The 16,658-nt window shown below is 49.1% G+C and overlaps 1 protein-coding gene across 1 annotated transcript in view; it reads left to right on the top strand.

Annotated features, from left to right (window-relative positions):
- Positions 1–2,494: 2,494 nt before the first annotated feature.
- LOC149361824 (uncharacterized) overlaps positions 2,495–16,658 on the top strand; it is a 73,390-nt gene continuing 59,226 nt past the window's right edge. Inside the window, exon 1 of the mRNA XM_089568163.1 lies at positions 2,495–2,683. Coding sequence (XP_089424289.1) covers positions 2,495–2,683 — 189 coding nt within the window. The remainder of the gene's footprint in view (positions 2,684–16,658) is intronic.

A 16,658-nucleotide genomic window follows, 5' to 3' on the forward strand; every position in this document is an offset into this window, starting at 1 on the left:
AAACCAAAGGTAGCAGGTACTTGCTGCCAGGAAACATAAAAGTGCATTAGACGGGATATAAGAAAGTATTATCGAGGGGCTTCACATAAAAATACTTTATATCAATTATTACTTACGATATGCGACACGCCGCGGTGGGTCAGTGGTTACGGCGCTCGGCTGCTGGCCCAAAACACGCTGGTTCGATCCCGGCCGCGGCGGCCTAATTTCGATGGAAGCGAAATGCTAGACGCATGTGTACTGTGCGATGTGAGTGCACGTTAACGAACCTCAGGTGGTCGAAATTTCCGGAGCTCTTTACTACGGCGTCTCAATAGCCTGAATCCCTTTGGGACGTTAAGCCCCAATAAGCCAATCTTACGTGTTGCTTCGGCCGATGACGAATAATCATATTTGCAGAATAACGAATTGGTTTCTTTTGCAAGAACCGATTTCCTGTTCCAACTTTTGTAGTATTAACTCTGACCACACTATAGTAATTGGTGTTTATTACCAACAGAGCACGGTGTAGCGAAACATTACGTTGTGTTTGAATGAAGGTTTGACAGCAAGATATAGCTTTGGTTACCAACAGAAAGCTTCTCGCAAATTTAACAGCAAGATTAAATTTAACAGCGCCATAATCACTTAGCCACCGCGGCACCTTGAAACAGCATTGGGAATTGTGGTAGTACGCACCAGTATTGAAATAAGCTCATCTTACCTATGGCGAGTATCAAAGAAGCCTCTAGGTCCATGCTTGCTATCAATCACATATAGCAAGAATCAAAGTGTCTGCAAGGAGATACTGAAATGGCACGCCACCCATTTACTAAAGCTCACCGCCAACAGTTTTCATTGAAATAACGAGGCCATCCTAACGTGCTATTACGAAAGTGGGGCTAGTGAATGTCCTGAATGGCGAAATATGGCACGTTGAGAGACTACTGAAGCTCGAACTAGTCTTCGAGTACAACCGACCATACCCCTGAAAGTAAAGGCTACTAAAACGAATCTCGTCCCTGCTGTGCAGTATAGTGAAAACCGCAACGACGCATCAACACGCTTAATCAGTGCTAACGAACCGGCACGCTGACGAATAGCAACTAAAAATGTCGGAGGGATGACATAATCAGCTTACTGAGTTCAGCTCAAAAGGAAAATTGTCCGACTACAAACAGGCCTCGCTCCAATGCTTTAGGATAAGCGTAAGTGGTTAGATAGCCACTTCGATAATGGGACGCTTCCGCGGCCAAAGGCATTATCAGTTCTTTACCACGGTAGCGTTATCTCTGTCTTTCGCAGCAGTGGCGTGAGCAATGCAGGATCGCACGTGAAATCTCAGTCAGCGACGGCATCTAAAAGAACTCACACGATTCACCGAGCTTCAGCTCCTGGACTGTCTTGTGTAAGCAGAGCCAGCTCCTAGGTGTTAGCGTTTCAGAGTCAGAGTCGATGGAGGCGTCCCCGAGGAGGACCTTCAGCGTTTCAGTTCATCAACTTGCGAAGTAGGTCACACACAAGCTACCGCAGCGGAGTATCGGGGATAATCACGGATAGTTCCACCTCGTCTATGAAATCGAAGAGGAGCATTTCTGGTGCGGATCAAGACGGCGTGCAACAGATCATGCAAAATGCCGGCAAAGGGAAGTTGTCTTTTCGATGTCCCGTCGCCAGCACGCGGCTGGCCGCGAAAGCAGGGGCCTTCGACGTGCATGACCTTATCGCTTGCGCGCTGCCGTTCTGTCCTATGCCGACGAGGCGACTTCTACATTTCATCGCCCGCACAACTACAAACGAAAGAGACAACGCCGAACCTGTACCACGGGTGACGCGGACTGTGATGAACCGACAGCCGCAGGAGGGCACAAGTTTAACGGCCCCTATTGACGCAACGGTTCAGGCTCTAGACAGGACGGCGAGAGCCGAGGAACTGCTCATTTTGGCTATCCTCGCACTGGCCCTAATAGAGCGGCGTGTGCTCTCATTGCCACCAACCAGTGAGCGGGCTCACGAATGCTGTCATTTATGTCTGCGCTGTCAACAGTCGTCGGATGTGCCTCGCGCGGAATCTGCAGTGGTCAGTGCGCAAAGTGTCTAGTGTAATGCAGAAAACCACATTCCCGAACAAGAACGGTGTTTTAGTGATACAAGCCGCGATCCACAGCTTACCCTTCCTTCCGGTGTCTTATTAGTAAACTCAAGGCAACGTGACGGCCTCTGCACTGATTTACGTCGTAACAACCTTCGCTCTTTCGCCGAAGCTGGACCCTCATTACGGGTGACGTGGACGCCAGATCGTCTAGCCCTCAGGGTCAGTCGAGTCTACTACTACTCGGGCAACTACGTCGAAGAGGTGTACAGCCCGGTGTCAAGAGCATGCGGCCTCAACGTGTCTTTGTCTGTGCGTTGCGGGACTCGGGACGGGCGCGTCGTGCTGTTGTTCCATGGGCAGCTTTGCTCCGACTCGTGGAGAGATATGGAAAGGTGGCGGTCTCGGGGCCGTCTCGAGTTCATGATACACCACCCGACTTGCCCAGCCAGAAGCCGTGTATACATCGTGCCGGCGTTGCAGCCAAAGCGGACCATCGTGACTGGCGGTGTTGCCAAACTGCTGTACCGCCTGACGGACACTCCCATTCCGGCGGCGGCCCTGGACTGTGAGGGACTGTGGCACATGGGAGCACTTTGGCTTTCCGTCGAAGTTTGCGCCTACTGCTGACTACCGTTTTGTGTTTTAGTGACTGCGAAAGCTGAAAGAGTTGGTGTAATGAAAAGGATAGCTGCTGGTCGATGGTGGTGCGAAGAGTTGAGAACGCTGGCGCGTAAGGTTTGTGTTGACGGGGAACAAGATGAGTTTCCTGCATTCCAGATCACTACCGGATTAAGCAAGAATGACAGTTGCCTTATGTATGAAAAGAAGTAGGCTAGCCTGTTTAGCACATATCAGCTATTAAAGCACGCAAACAGACACAGTTTTTTTTATTCTGTCTGATTTCCTACAAAGCAAAAGATGGTGGCCCGTATGGGCACGCAATAACTTTGTTACCGCCAGTGCTTTTGTTCAGTGAGTGAAATCTAATATCGTTATTAGCTTTGTGAATTGACACAGAATATGCCATCAAGAATGTAGTTATGAATTTTACATAAGCAATTGCCAGCATAATATTTTGAGGTGAAAGGTTCTGAGAACTTGCATTGGAAAAGTTACTGTGTTTGTGAAAAATGCAGAAAAAGTTATTTTCTACCGCCAGTTTCAGCTGCATACATTTGCCCAATGCTCTATTGACGAAAGTCGTACTCAGCAAGGAAAAGCCAAGAGGGAGGTCAAAGAAAGGACTTTAAAGGACATGGAAGTTCAGGTGGAGTTTAGACGTCATGAATTTGAAAGTAGCAGAGAATTTTTTAAGAGCAGTTTTGTCCGGAGTAAATGATTTTTTTTCTCTTTGCTACAGGTCTGAAAGCAACACAGTGAAGGCAACACAGTGAAGGCAACATAGGATGAACTTTTACAGAGCAAAGACTGTATAGGATAATCCTCAGTGTCTCTTTAATTTCGCTCCCGGCGTTCAGAACAAAAAGATGCGAGTAGTGCATTTAAAGAAAACATGGAACATCATCATCGTTATTATCATCACTTAAAAAAATTGGTTTTTGAGGAAAGGAACTGGCGCAGTAAGTGTCTCACACGTCGGTGGGCACCCAAACCACGCCGTAATGGAAGGGAAGAAGATGGGAATGAAAGAAGAAACAGAGAAAGAGGTGCTGTAGTCCGCAATAATTTCGACCACCTAGAAATTTTTAACGTGCCTAGCGAGTGTCCTTCAGGACCCCTACTGTGGGAAATAAAGTTTTACCACCACCACCACTGGCATCGAACAGGACACGAGCGCATTTGCGTTTCGCCTCTATCGAAGCGCCGCTGCCGCGGTCTGGTTAAAACTCGAGATCTCCGGCTCAGTAGCCGAGGGCCCTAAGCCCCTGAAAGCACGGCAGCAAATGTGCTTATTTAAATCGCCTTCAGTTGCTCCTCTTTTCCGCATTCCGTAGGCATGTTCTTTCGCCAAATTTCCGAAGCTTGTCCATTAGCCGAGCTTCTCTGCTCTGCTGTCCACCCGATTTCTAGGTCTTTGTTAGCCTCAAAGAGTCAGTAATTGGAGAGAAATGCTGCCAATATGCATCAGTTATAAGGTTTTGTAAATTACTAATAGCGAAAGAACTGGTTCCTGCTTTGGCAGGAACGACCGAGGACCCATCTCGCTCCTTATAGTGCACAAAAATTGTCTCAATAGTAGATTTATGATCTGAGTTTGAACAAGCCGGATTCATTTACTAAAAGAACTACTCTGGCATCGTTTGCAGAACAAAACGGGGTCAGTATCATTACCTACAAACAAAATTTGTCCCTTGTTAGAAGTTGGGGCGCGAGAGCTTCTGTTCTTTTAAATCTTTCTCGTATGCGGTAAACTTGTATGCCACAACTTTAGCCGAACGTTGTGGATGCGGATGCATGCGAAACGAACGGATGTGGTAATTTAGTAATGATTTGCATACAGCGGCACCCAAAGGGGGCTTAAAAATTATTTAATACAGCCGGATCCGCAGGTGTCGACTTGTGCCACTCTATGCTTAGCAAACAAGATTTTAGCTTTGCTGATGCCTAGTTACCTCTGAAGAAACAAGAGAAGCCGCGTGCCCCACCTCCTCATTTGTTCTTCGTACGCTGTGAGGCAATTTACAAAAATCACAGAGAAACTGGCTTGAAGACTTCGTTTTGTGCTCCAGTTCAGTGGAGCTGTGTCCGTTGGAAGGTACTTTCTATGCGACGAGATTCAAAACAAAGGCCCAAGAACGAAGCATACCGAAAAAGAACAGTGAGGATAAATTGAATTTCGGCTGAATAGGAAGATTACGGCATTTTAATGACGAAGAAGCTGGTATCACAGAGAGCGGAGCTTTTAAAAGCAAGAAGAGGCTACAGGCTCCAGAACTATGCGGAGGACATGAACCTCCTACCTGAAACAATGTTAGGATTCAGGGCCCAACTATCTTCCCAGGACATACTCTTGCAGCTTAACAAGGACATAATTGAAGCTGACGAGGGAACAGGAGCGAAAGCAATATTGGGTTTAGACCTTATTAAAGCTTTCGACAACGTCACCCACAAATCCATTTTGACAAACTTGTCAGAAATCAACCCCGGAGAAAAGACGTACAAATACATCCGATCCTTCCTTACTAACAGAACAGCAGTGATAACGGTCGCAACAATAGAGTCTGCCACAATCACACTAGGAAGTAAAGGAACGCCACAGGGCTCTGTCCTGTCCGCTTTCCTTTTTAACCTCTCCCTCATCAAAATACCCCCCAAACTGGCACAAATACGAGACCTACATCACACGTTCTATGCAGATGACATCACACTTTGGGTAACCAAAGGATGCGAAGGCTACATAGAGAGGGAGAGAAAACTTTTATTTAAAAAGAAGAATGTTGCTCGAGCAACTTGGAAGACACACTCCAAGCAGCAGTGGACATCATTGAGGCATGCGCATGGGAATCCGGCCTAACTTGTTCTGAGCAAAAATCTCAACTCTTCGTGATCCGTCGTAAACAAAGAGGTAGGCGTACCACGACTTCCCACCCGCAAATAAACGTCTATATTAATTGACGATCTGTCAAAGAGGTACAATCCATGAGAATACTGGGGTTGTATTGATGCGGGTAGACGACGACGACAAAGAGCGATGGCACGAGTGGCTAGAGTAGAAGACGACAACGAAGTCCGGACTGTGTTCTCGGTGCCGCTCGCAGCTGTTCTTGTCTATTTGTAAATATCTGTAAATATATTCTTTCCCGCAACATATTTGGTGGAGGTGCGGATTTCCCCTACGTCTACCGACGACGGAGCTCCGCAGCGGCCGCCAGTTGCCTTCACTCATCATGACCCAAGACGCCGCCCAGCAAACCTCAGCCCCGGCCATGACGTCACTCGTTCTTTCTCCCCCTCGTGACCCTGGGACATTTTCTGGTACCGACAACACTGACGTCGACGACTGGATCAACATGTACGAGCGAGTGAGTACCTACAACCGCTGGGATCCGACCCTTATGCTCGCAAATGTAATATTCTATCTAAAAGACACCGCCCGGGTCTGGTATGAGACGCACGAAGACCATCTGACCAGCTGGGACGTGTGCAAAGAGAAACTCCGCGAATTGTTTGGACGGCCGCTCGGCCGAACGCTTGCCGCTAAGAAGGACCTCGCGTCCCGAGCTGGCTCTAGGCCTCCCCGTGACCACCTCCAACAAGCGCCTCCTGGGCCTAGGCATGGTGAACACATTTCGGGAGCTCCGGGAAGCCCACTTGACTAACCAATACACACGTCTCTCGAATACATCGTCGGGTCGCCGCCTCCTTGCCCGGCTACACATCCAACATACCACTCTCATGGAAGAGCGCGTACGTATTCCATCCCAGTGGAGATGCGCCCTCCACGTGCGCCCTCTTCCCGCGAACATGAACCGTGAGGACCATAATGGCCGGCGCCTGGCGCGGGCGGAAGCCCTGGCCCGCCACTATGGATCGAAACCCGGCGTATTCTACGTGGATGCCTCAGGCCCCCACCATGGGGGATGGTACACAGCCGCAGTCGTCCACCAATCCAAAACAGTGAACGGCCTTACTTTCCGAGCCCGTGACATTACACACGCGGAGGAGGTCGCCATTGCGTTGGCTGCATCTGATTCCAATTCAAAAATAGTTATTTCCGACTCGCGAGGGGCATGTCGGAACGTCGAGCAGGGCTGGGTACCGTATCCAGCCTACCGCATTCTTCAAAACAGCGTCTACACCGGTGACCCCGCGCACCGGCGTATCGTTCGGGCTCCCGCTCACATGGGCCTTGAGGGAAATGAGGCAGCTGACGCCGCCGCCCGCGCGCTCTCTCACCGGACATTCCCCTCCGACCCTGACGATCAGGAACTCGAATTTATTCCAGCTTACACCTTCAAAGACATCGTTTTACTCTATCAATCTGGCCATGGTCTTTATCCCCGCCCGTGTAAAGGTCTGTCAAAGGCGGAGGAGCGGCTTCTGCTCCGCCTGTATACTAATACTTTGCTGTGCCCGGCAGCTCTGAAACACTTCGACCCTTCTTTCTCGGGCAGCTGTCCGCACTGTGCGGAGAAGTCTTCGGACATCTACCACATGGTGTGGGCCTGCCCCTCCAACCCTGCTATCCCCCCTCACCCCAACCCAACCCGGGAGGACTGGGAGGCGACCCTGCTCGGCTGCTCTGACCTGCAGGCCCAGCGGGCCTTGGTCGCGCGAGCCTGGGCGGCGGCCGATGCCACTGGGGTCCCGAACTAGGGACCTCCACCTAGTATTTGTAAGGGCTGGCCCCCTCTGGGTCAGCTCATGCATAACCTCCTGTATTATACCTGTACATAAATGTTTTCCACCACCACCATCCCGAGCTCAAACATCTACGGAGTCCTATGTGTCCTACATTCAAGATGTGCTGGCCCTCTGTCACAAAGTTGACGCCAACATGCCCGAGTCTGACAAAGTCGGCCACGTGTTGAAGGGAATCGCCGACGATGCCTTCAACTTGCTCGTATACAAGAACTGCACTACAGTCGACGGAATTATTAAGGAATGTCGACGCTTCGAGGAAGCCAAAAGCGAGCGTATTAGCCAGCCGTACACACGCCTCCCCAACATGGCTGCGACTTCTTCATGTGAAGACCTGCGACACCGGGAAACTCCAGCGCCCCCAGAAAATCCAGCGCCCCAGCGCCCAGAACTCCCCGCTCCAGCCGCTCCCCGTTCCCCTTGCGTCGACAGCCTCGTTCGCCCCAACGCCGTCGCTCCTCTCCGGGCCCCTACGGACGCTCGCAAGCGGAAAACTAGACGCTGCAGTGTCTGGAGGTGATGCTGCAGTACAGCCCCAGTCCCAACATCCTCGATTAGCCCTTCGCGCACACCTAATTTGCTCGCCATTCATGTCGATGGAGTGCCTGTGCGAGCCCTGATCGATACAGGCGCGCACGTATCCGTCATGAGTTCAGCCCTACGACGCCGCCTCCGAAAAGTACTGACCCCTGCACCCAAAGCCGTTCTCCGCGTTGCCGACGGCGGAACGCCTCATGTTGTTGGACTATGCACAGCCCGTGTGACCATATCCGGCCGCCATACATCCGTTCTGTTCTCTGTTCTGGACCAGTGCCCTCATGAAGTCATTCTTGGCCTCGACTTCCTGTCTGAGCATTCAGCCCTCATTGACTGCGCCACTGATGTTGTTCAGCTTGACCTTCCTCTTTCTGCTGAGTCGCCGTCCTCAGTTATACACCGTCTTTGTGCTGTCGACTTTGTGCGTCTGCCGCCTCAAGCCGCAACTTACATTTCTTTCTCATCTGTTCCCCCTGTACCTCATGGTCACTACGTAGTCACTCCGGAACTTGACGTCGCCCTGACGCGCAGCATTGCGCTTCCACACATTGTATTTAGAATGTCGGCCAACCGAGCGTACCTTCCGGTCCTGAACTTTGGTTCATCCATCCAACCGCTCCCGCAAGGCATCTCACTCGCCACGCTGTGCCCTGCTGCCGAATGTGTGATATCAGTGGTGGACAGCTGCTTACCTTCCACGCAGCAATGCCGGCTGCCTGCGGCCCCATCAGCAGTGAACCCAACGGACGACTACGCCGGCATGATCGCTTCTGACCTACCGCCGATGCAAGCTCGCGATCTTAGGTGCCTCTTATCATCTTTCCGCGACATCTTCGACTTTGATAGCCGTGTTTTGGCTCGGACCTCTGTGGTGACGCATCACATAAACACCGGTGATTCCGCTCCTCTCCGCAGACGTCCGTACGGAGTGTCCAGCGCCGAACGCACCGTCATAAATCAAGAGGTGGACAAGATGCTCGCAAAAGACATCATGGAGCCCTCGTCAAGTCCTTGGGCTTCACCAGTCGTCCTGGTGAAAAAGAAGGACGGCAGCTGGCGCTTCTGCGTTGATTATCGGCACCTCAACCGCATCACAAAAAAAGACGCATATCCGCTCCCAAGGATCGATGATGCATTAGATTGCCTCCACGGCGCCAAATATTTCTCTTCAATTGATCTTCGATCGGGGTACTGGCAAATTGCATTTGATGAAAAGGACCGCGAGAAGACCGCCTTCGTGACGCCTGATGATTTATACCAGTTTAAAGTCATGCCGTTCGGCCTATGTAACGCCCCGGCTACCTTCGAACGAATGATGGACTCCCTTCTTCGTGGCTTTAAATGGTCCACTTGCCTCTGTTACCTAGACGATGTTGTGGTTTTCTCGCCTACTTTTGCCACGCACCTCGAGCGCCTCTCCAATATCCTGACAGTGTTTCGTAACGCTGGACTTCAGCTGAACTCATCGAAATGCAAGTTCGGTCGTCGCCAACTCACTATTCTCGGACACCTCGTTGACGCTTCTGGTGTACGCCCAGATCCCATCAAAATTCAAGCTGTGAAGGACTTTCCGCTTCCAAGGTCGTCGAAAGATGTGCGCATCTTTGTCGGCTTGTGCTCGTTTTTTCGCCGTTTTATCAAAGACTTCGCCGGCATCGCTCGTCCCCTCATTGATCTTCTGAAGAACGACACCCCCTTTACCTGGGGCCCTGCTCAAGAGAACTCATTTTCATCCCTCGTCCATTTGCTGACCACTCCGCCCATCTTAGCGCATTTCGACCCGTCGTCTCCCACAGAGGTTCGCACGGACGCCTCCGGATATGGCATCGGCGCCGTCCTAGCCCAACATCAACAGGGTCAAGATCGAGTCATCGCTTATGCCAGCCGCCTACTTTCAGCCGCAGAGCAAAATTGCACCATTACTGACCGCGAGTGTCTTGCCCTTGTCTGGGCAGTAGCTAAATTCAGACCCTACCTGTTCGGCCGTTCATTCGCTGTTGTCACTGATCACCACGCTCTCTGTTGGCTGTCTTCACTAAAAGATCCCACCGGTCGCCTTGGTCGCTGGGAATTGCGCCTCCAAGAATACTCATACTCCGTCGTGTACAAGTCAGGGCGCCATCACCAGGACGCTGACTGTTTATCCCGATACCTTCTGGAACCACCTGACCTAGAGGACGCTGAGACCCTGCCCTGCCTCTTAGCTATCTCCGATCTTGCCGATATTGCCAACGAATAGCGCCACGACTCATCTTTACGTCCTATCTTTGATGGCATCCGTTCTGCAAACCGATCTCCGTCTCTGATCCTTTATGTGCTCCAGAACGGCATTTTGTATCGCCGAAACCTACGCTCCGATGGCCCTCCGCTCCTGCTCGTGATACCCCAACGTTTACGCTCTTATGTCCTTGAAGAACTGCACGATCTGCCGACAGCCGGTCACCTTGGCGTGCCCCGCACGTACGCTCGGGTGCGGCATCGCTTCCTTTGGCCTGGTTTCTATCGTTCCGTCAAGCGTTACGTGGCCGCTTGCGACCTGTGTCAACGTCGGAAAAGGCCCTCCACTTTGCCTGCCGGTCTTCTGCAACCCATCGACATACCTCCGGAACCTTTTCACCGTGTTGGCCTCGACCTTCTTGGCCCTTTTCCGACGTCCCTCTCCGGCAACAAGTGGATCGCTGTCGCAACTGATTATACGACTCGGTACGCCATCACGCGTGCTTTGCCGTCCAGCTGCGCTACCGATGTCGCCGATTTTCTTCTGCAAGACGTCATCCTTCACCACGGCGCCCCTCGTCAACTGGTCACCGACCGCGGTCGTTATTTTCTATCTAGAGTAGTTCACGACATTCTTCGTTCGTGTGACACGCAACGCCAGCTCGCGACAGCTTACCACCCACAAACCAATGGGCTTACGGAAAGGTTCAACCGCACGCTCACCGACATGCTAGCCATGTACGTATCGCCAGACCACCGAGATTGGGACGCAGCCTTGCCTTATGTGACATTTGCATATAACTCTTCCCTTCATGACAGAACAGGCTATTCTCCTTTCTACCTTTTGTTTGGTAGGCATCCCACCTTGCCTTTGGACACACTCATGCCACCTTCTTCAGCCCCCACCACTGCTTACGCTCGGGACGCCATCTCCCAGGCCAGGCTGGCGCGCCAAATAGCACGTAGGAGGCTCCAAGCCTCTCAAGTTTCCCAGAAGTCAGCCTACGACCGCCGTCACCAGGCCGTCGAATATACCCCAGGATCACTCGTCCTTCTCTGGACGCCCTCTCGCAGCGTCGGTCGCTCCGAGAAGCTCCTTTCGCACTACCGTGGCCCCTACCGTGTCGTGCGCCGTGTTACCGACGTGAACTATGAAATTGTGCTTCCCTTGAAACCTCGCCATCGTCATCTGGCGCCACCACCGACATCGTCCGCGTCTGTCGCCTTAAACCTTATCACGACGCTCATACGTCACCGCCCTAACGCCGAGACGGCGTTTCAGCAGCCGTGGGTCCTGATGCGGGTAGACGACGACGACAAAGAGCGATGGCACGAGTGTCAAGAGTAGAAGACGACAACGAAGTCCGGACTATGTTCTCGGTGCCGCTCGCAGCTGTTCTTGTCTATTTGTAAATATCTGTAAATATATTCTTTCCCGCAACAGTATTTACAAACAAATGGAAAGAATACTGACACACTCACTAAGCTAAAACGCACGGTAGAAGCGACGGCGCGAGTAATCCGCCGCATAGCTAATCGCAGACAAAGGGTGAGGGAAAGAGATTTATGCCGACTAGTGCAGGCCTTTGCGCTAAGCAGGATACTCTATGCCACCCCTTATCTCAAATTTGCGAAAGCAGGAAAGGACAAATTGATTAGCATGATACGGCAGGCCTATAAGGCTGCGTTAGGACTCCCACTAAATGCCTCAACCGGAAGGCTTATGAGGTTAGGAATACATAACACCTACAATGAACTGAAAGAAGCCCATTTAATGGCTCAAACAGTGAGATTAGCCAATTCCAGAACTGGCAAGAGTATTCTTACCAGGCTCGGAATTGACTTTCAACTTACGACTAAAGATGCTAATGTAGACTTACCCCGCGACTATAGGACGGGCCAACTAATCAAACCACTCCCCATAAACATGCACCCCTTGCACCATGAGGGTAGAAGACAAGCATGAGCCAAAGCCTTACATAATAAATACGGACAGTGCACTGGCACAGTTTATGTAGATGCGGCATTATACAAACATACCAATGCCTTTTCAGTTGTGGCTGTGAACGAGAATGGTGACCACATCATCTCGGCAACAAAACGAAATCATCTGAAACGGCAGAAGAGGCTGCTATAGCCCTCGCCCTAGCGCATACCCAAGAGAGCATCATCCTCAGCGATTCCAGAACGGGTATCAATAATTTCGCAAAAGGGCGAATTAGAAACACCTCCCTTAGAATCCTTAAGGCAACCAAATTTTCACCAAATTATTCCGAATTGATATGGGTCCCAGCCCATTTGGGGAATCCGGGGAACGAAGCAGCCCACATAAAGCCCGAGGTTTCGTTGACTGGGCAGTGGATGAGTCTGACTCCCTGAATTTCACGAAGGACTCCATGATCACATATCATGATCTCACCAATCATTTTAAACTAGAGAGGAGAATTTTCCCCTCTCCGGACAAAAGCCTGACTAAAGAACAAGAGGTTACGTGGCGTCGTCTACAGAGGAGATCGATACGCACCGCATCACTCCTCGCGCACATTTATCCAGATCTTTACAACCCAAACTGTAAACACTGTGGCCAACGAGCCACCTACGATCACATCCTGTGGCACTGCAAAATAGAGCCACCTCCGGGTGATCTAGTTACCGCTCCTTTTCTCGATCGGTGGGAGACCGTGCTGGCTAGCTCTAACCCCGGAACGCAAGTTTTGGCGGTGGAGTGGGCTGACAAAGTCGTCGAGGGCTGCGTACTCTCGACCACTTAACGCGACCTCTTACCAAGCTCTTCCCGGCGAATAAAATGTCTTACAATTAATTAAGCTGGATTTTCCTCATCAGCCGCTGATTTCGCAAATAAGTTGGATACGTCGACGCTTCTCCTTTTTAAGCGTTGGTGCCGGAGGCTACGCTACAGGGTCATTCGCTTAAAACTGTAGACGTCCCAAGGTGGAAACTAGGGTCGGCAAAATTTTCAAGCGCTTTTTTCGCAGGAATAATGAGTCATTGCTACCGAAAAAAAAGGCCGCAGAGAGAAAGCAGAAAAAAAATTCGGTGAAGTTAACCTCAGTTTAGCTTAATCGAGAGACACTCGGCGGCTCACAGAAATATCAAAGAAAACAATTTCTTCTATTTTTGAAAGCGCACATGTTAGACAATATGCTGTGGTTGAATGTTGTCGTCAGGGTAATTCTGTGTGGCGTTGATTACAAGTCATTAAAGGTAAAGAGACTTTTGGGCCACTCGAAGAGGGGTAAAGGGGTGGACTGGAAGTGATTTCATTGTTCACTATAAGCGAGCTAAAACGGGAATGATTGGGGGATGATGTCATGGTAGCACTTCGGGCTACTAAACGTGCCGCTGTGAAGTGCTGTGCACGATTTTCCTCCTGCAGTTTTTAGAATGTAGCAAAATTTCAATGCACGGGCGAGTTTTGCATTCTATTAATAATCCGGTCACTGGACTGTTGGCGAAGTTCACATGAAAAGGCAGAGTTTAGCGATGCTCTATGGGCAGTCCTGTGTGAAGAGCTGCTTAATTTTGTAACAAAAATATGATTTCAATCAGCATACGAGCCGTCTTTAGAAGCACCGACAAAAGCGGCACATAGCACGACAAATGTTTGCAAGGCCAGCCATTAGTTTCGAAAAAAGCTACGCTGGTGCATTAGTTGCGTCAGCTTTGCACTTATGCAGCTGCTATTTAAGGGCGCACTGTAAAAGCCGAAATCAATGATTTATCCGTCAGGCCTATTTACACCTTTGCGCTATAAATTACTTCATTATCTCTCGGAGTGCCTGTACTGATGTCGCTATGAACAGCGTTAGGTAACTTGATGCGCGGCTGGTATCTGAATAGCGGTCATTTATGTATGACTATCATTAGTAGCGTGAAATAACGAATACTAGCTCTCGTGAGTAACGCGATATTATAACGAGCTGTTCGACCGCAAAGTATGTACCCGAGTAAACCTGAGGTTGCACCTTATTTCAGTAGTCTGACCTTTCAGTATTTAAAATATTCAGTTCCCATTGTCGCTTTGTATGCGGTGTTTGACACGCGTTATGTACTTTTTCTGCGTATTAAAGTTAGCCTGAAGAGCGAGGTGATCTTTTACTCTGTCCTTCAGTGACTGCTGCAGCAAACTGTTGTCCTCAATGCTTTCTTTGAATTTTGTTCAGAGAATTTTGCGCAGTTTTGTGTACACCTGAGCTGGAAGGTACGTTGCCACACCATGTTGGTCAGAGGAACAGAAGACGAACCAACGTTCACTGGCAAACATTTGCTTATACTGGGCGTTTCATCTGAGATATTCTGCCATTTTAAAAATAGGCTTTTTGAGTTTGAGCCGGGATTTTTCGGCATACAGCTTACAGCTTAGAATACAGAATACAGCTTAGACGTCCTTGTAAGCTGGTTAACTAATATCGAGCAAATTGTTAATTCTGGTCTCCTTATTTTCAAACTGGCATGTAGCAGTTCGTAAGTAATACCCATATGAATTTTTATAACTTCGAAAATGTAATTGCACCATGCGCTGCGCTCCAACAAATTGCGCATCAAAATAATGCGCTTTCGAAAAGCTTGCAATTTACATAACTCGTACATATAGGCGAAATATTCTAGATCACAGCACTCAGGGTAATTTCATTTTCTGAGATTTAAAAACTGAAAACTAATGTGGACATTAGCTATGCTAGGCGACAAGCCTCTCAGCAAATAATGAGACTGAAAGTGGTACAGCTAAAAAAGTAGCCTTGAGAAGGGGGCCAATTTGCGCCATGATTGCCTCAAACTTGCTACCCTTGGAGTATCATCTGCTGCTGTGTTGATCGTATGCTCCTGAAGGCTTGTAAGCCTTCACTAGTTCACTAGTTGAGGACTTTGCTCGCATGATATTCTTGTAATTTTAGTGCATTTGAATGCCGCAGTCAGAGAGGCCAGACGTTATAGTAATGATGTCCTAAAGTTTAGAGAAACAGTGCCCAACGAGGCTGAGAAACATTATACCTTTGCTTCTGTCCAGTCTTTTACAAAAGTTTGACGCTTGTATGCGCTGCATTGAGGTAAGAAGGCCGTAAAAGTGGCTTACATTTTCATCCTTCTTTTCTTGCTCAAACGTATACATCGAGTAATAGATCTGTCGAAGTTTCAAGCTCACATTTTGCCTGTTTTTCTTCTGGACCTTCCTTTTATGCTGACTGTTTGGATAAATATGCTAGGCATCCTTGAAAAATAGTCTCACACATCACCTTCAAGGCTGCTAATTAACCTTCGCACTTCTATTATTCTGCCTCTATTTCGTCATCATGGCGTATTGTTTCTGGTAACAGTGGTCTTCGAGATCTCTTTCGCACACCTGGTGAAGAATGCACAGCAAAAAGAAGCAATTCAGTACGATCTCTGAAAAGTCCAGTTTACTTGCTATTGCAAATACCAAACACTACTCGATTGGCGAAGATCCAAAAAAAGCAATATCCATATATTTCATAGAATTTCGGTTTATATACTTAGTCGTTTTCGCCTAAAGTTTCAGTTTTTCGAAGAAATTCTGGTGTATGACCTCTCATGACAAATACATTCATATCAACCAATGTCATATTAGGCTCCGTCCAACCTGTATGAATGAAGTGATTTCACAAAAAAAAAAGAAGCAATCATAATTCAAACAATACTTTTCAGCCAATTGTAAAGGTCCTATTTGGAGCACATTATACATTTGGCATGTTGTAATATTTCTTGCGGGCCACTATACACCTATTTATCGCACTGGGCTGTGGCCTATGGGTATATAATGCTCTCTTATGTGTCCATTTATTTACTTAGTGATCTCTTTGAAGTGCATCTGCAATATTCTCTACTGGTTTCTTGGCACTCTTAGGATATCATCACTGAGCTCTTGTTCGCCTTTTGAATGCGTTAACTAACAGTAATTGGGCCTGGAGTGTTGAAGAGCGTCGAGCAATACATGTGAGTACAGAGATCAGGCCGACAGAAGCTGACTGAGGCTTCTGCGAGGGTCTACAGGACGTACTACGTGCGGCGCTAAGATCGAGGATGGCGCTGGTGGACACTTTCAAGCTTCGGTTGCACTACACATAAGTACCCCGGAAAGCACAAGCTTGGACAGGCGTCACCGTAGCTCAGTTGGTACAGAAGCAGACCCGAAGTTCGGAGGTGGTGGGCTCGGATCCTACTCGCGGCGTGGCTGCTTTTTCTTGTTCTTTATTATCAATTATCTTTTAGTGATTGAATATTTACACTATTGATCTCGGGTTAACACCACCAATATGATAAAAAAAAATAAAAAGTAACCCCTATGCTTCTTGCTTTCGGTGGCTGATGACTTAAGTGACACTGCTCTAAGTAGGTTTTAAAACGGGCCAGTTGACTGTAGCAAGCGATTAACAAATATTATTTCAGTAGGAAAATTTATCAGGCACTGAACTTTGCACGCGCTGTCAACAAGCTAGCAGTGAGATCCTATAGGGTCACTATGGACTCC

This window comes from Amblyomma mixtum, chromosome 2 (assembly GCF_055824585.1).
Source record: "Amblyomma mixtum isolate Tamu chromosome 2, ASM5582458v1, whole genome shotgun sequence".
Taxonomy (NCBI): domain Eukaryota; kingdom Metazoa; phylum Arthropoda; class Arachnida; order Ixodida; family Ixodidae; genus Amblyomma; species Amblyomma mixtum.